We start from the raw sequence: 2,506 nt of genomic DNA, 5'->3' as shown, positions 1-2,506 counted from the left end.
ATATATATATATATATATATATATATATATATATATATATATACATATGCAAGAAGAAAATGGAGGGAAAATAACAGGAAGAATTTGGTCGTTTGCACTAGTAAGCCATTAATTACCAATCACTTTTGCATTAGGGATTCAATGGTGCGTTGGGTAAGAGTCCAGTTTTGTAACCCTGCACCCATCAGAGGTAGTCATTATGGAATGAAATATGCCAATTGCTCTTTATTGTTGGAAGTGAATAAACATATCTGGTTTGTGATTGCTGTGAAAAAGATAATGAAATGAATCGATCGGGGGTTTGAGTTAAGTTACGTCTGTGGTAACAAAAACCATCACCACTGGGGCTGGTTTGTTGCGAATCAGCAAGAGTTTTCTGGAAAAGTTGGTGGGAAATGAGTTTAAGGTTGGTGTTCTTGTGGGAATGGAGTGTGTGTAGCCTTTGCAGTGGGGTGTGGGGTGTGGGCATACGCATATGTGTTCGTTAGTGTGTTTTCTTTCTTTAATGTATTTGGTTAAATTCGTGGGGCCTTTGTGTGTGCAGGGGTTCAATATGTGTGGGAGCTTATATTGAGCCTAGTGGAAAAAAAGTCTATTGGTTATGTATCTGCCATGTTTGGATGTGTGCGTTTGTTTGTGGGTGTGTTAGCGTATGTTCTGGTCAAACTCTTGGCCAGACTCCCAGGTATTGGCAGGGGGTCAAAGTTGGGGGGACTGGGGATTATAGTCATGGTGGGGCACACAGGGTGTGTATGTATGTGTGTGTGTGTAGTATTTATTTTACATAATGTTCACATTTTCATGCACAAGAGCCGTTATTAAAATATAAAAGTCGATTCCATTTGAAAACGAAAACCTTGCAATTCCTTTCTTGAAATATTACTTCTTTCCCAATTCTGCTTTGCATATTTAATGACTCCTTACAATATCCGAGGTTTTGTATCAAAATGGTTCCTACATCACATTTCTCTGTTGTCCCCACAACCTTCATTTATTTTAGAATTGATACATTAGGATTATTTATTATTTGTTTCACTGGAGAAGATAAAGTTTGGCAGTCGTTTGGTATCTTCTTCTGAATGTTGGGTTGTAATGTAAAGAAGAGGCACCTTTGTGCCATCCCTGATTTCATTTGAGTCGGTCATATTTGTTAGGCACAGTTTTGTTACATTGGCACAAGGGATCAAACATTTTGTAGGAAGTAGAGATCTGTGATTTTCATCTGTTTCCCAAAGGCATTGGTGTTGTCAGTGAAGTGAAATAGTTCCAAATTAGAACCGAAATTTTGTCATGGTTTTACACCCCCAGGATTATAATTTTTAAACTCGTTGGACAGTTAAATTTGTTGATTCCTTTCAATTCCTGCCATTATTGGCAAGCAGAATAACTCCCCTCCACACACACACACACACACACAAACACACACACACACACACACACACATTCAATCAAGGAAAACAGGACAAAGTATTAATTTATCACAGGTGTTGGTATCACTGAAATCTCAATCAACAAGGTGATCACACTGAATAATCCATAAAGAACCAGAAGGTAACATCCAAAATAACGATTCATTTTGAACTTGAGAATTGGCATCGAAACGAAGGTCGAGAGCAAAGTGAAGGCAAGGAAAGCAGCGAGCAGGAAGTCTTTGAAGGTAACAACCAGCTGCAAAAGAAAGAAAGAAATGTATGAATAAACACAGAAATAAAAAAACATAAATTGAAAGTGAAAACAGAAATAAATATTTGGTATTTAAAAAAACAAAATCAATAAAGAAATAATGTTTGCTTTCGATGAAAATAATTTGAAGGGATTCAGTTTTGTAATGTAATTTTTAATTGCTTAGTCAGAGTAGTAAATGAGGGGTCATGACATATTTTAGGGGTTTTATAGGAGGGGAAGTGGGTAGGAAGGTATAACTCCTTTTTCAAGGCTTTTGCAATTGTTTGGAGGGGCCAGGACAGCATGGCTGACAATGTGGGTTGAGGGTTAACAAGGCAACAAATGGTTTCATGTGACGGGGTCTTCACAATTATTCAAGCATGCAACACAGAAGAGTTGGTACTCATCTGTTTTGGATGGGACAAGTACCAACAACACTTTCATGGGGCACACTTGGACAATTGTGAAGACCTCTTCATATGTAACCACTAGTTGCCTTGTTAACCCACAAATATAGAATATTGACCCATCAATGCAGTGTTGAGCACTCATCTTCACTGTTTAATACTCAAGAAGACCTCTCCTCTGCAGCAAAAGTGGTGTAAAGCATTTGTGGTGGTGCCCATGTAAAGTGCCCATGTCATGCCACCTAAAAGCGCCTGTGTGGGGCCATGCAAAAGCACCCAACACACTCTGTGAAGTGGTTGGCATTAGGAAAGGCATCCAGCCATAGAAGCCATGTCAAATGAGAGTGGAGTCTGGTGCAGCTCCCCAACCTTGCCAGCTCTGGTTATACCATCAAAACCATGTCAACATTAAATGATGATGATGATGATGATAC

The 2,506-nt window shown here is 38.8% G+C and overlaps 2 protein-coding genes across 4 annotated transcripts in view; one reads left to right on the top strand and one right to left on the bottom strand.

Annotated features, from left to right (window-relative positions):
- Positions 1-2,506, top strand: part of LOC106871373 (transmembrane protein 19) — a 44,824-nt gene that overhangs the window by 3,388 nt on the left and 38,930 nt on the right. The gene's annotated exons all lie outside the window — the stretch shown is intronic.
- Positions 7-2,506, bottom strand: part of LOC106871372 (mitochondrial sodium/calcium exchanger protein) — a 28,135-nt gene continuing 25,635 nt past the window's right edge. For all 3 annotated transcript variants that reach the window (XM_014917787.2, XM_014917788.2, XM_014917786.2), the window contains exon 16: positions 7-1,668. In XM_014917787.2, the coding sequence (XP_014773273.1) occupies positions 1,471-1,668 (198 nt within the window). In that variant the 3' untranslated portion in view covers positions 7-1,470. The remainder of the gene's footprint in view (positions 1,669-2,506) is intronic.

The sequence above is a fragment of the Octopus bimaculoides genome, chromosome 25 (assembly GCF_001194135.2).
Source record: "Octopus bimaculoides isolate UCB-OBI-ISO-001 chromosome 25, ASM119413v2, whole genome shotgun sequence".
In the NCBI taxonomy this organism is placed as follows: Eukaryota; Metazoa; Mollusca; class Cephalopoda; order Octopoda; family Octopodidae; genus Octopus; species Octopus bimaculoides.
This window is presented reverse-complemented; position numbering and strand designations above follow the sequence as displayed.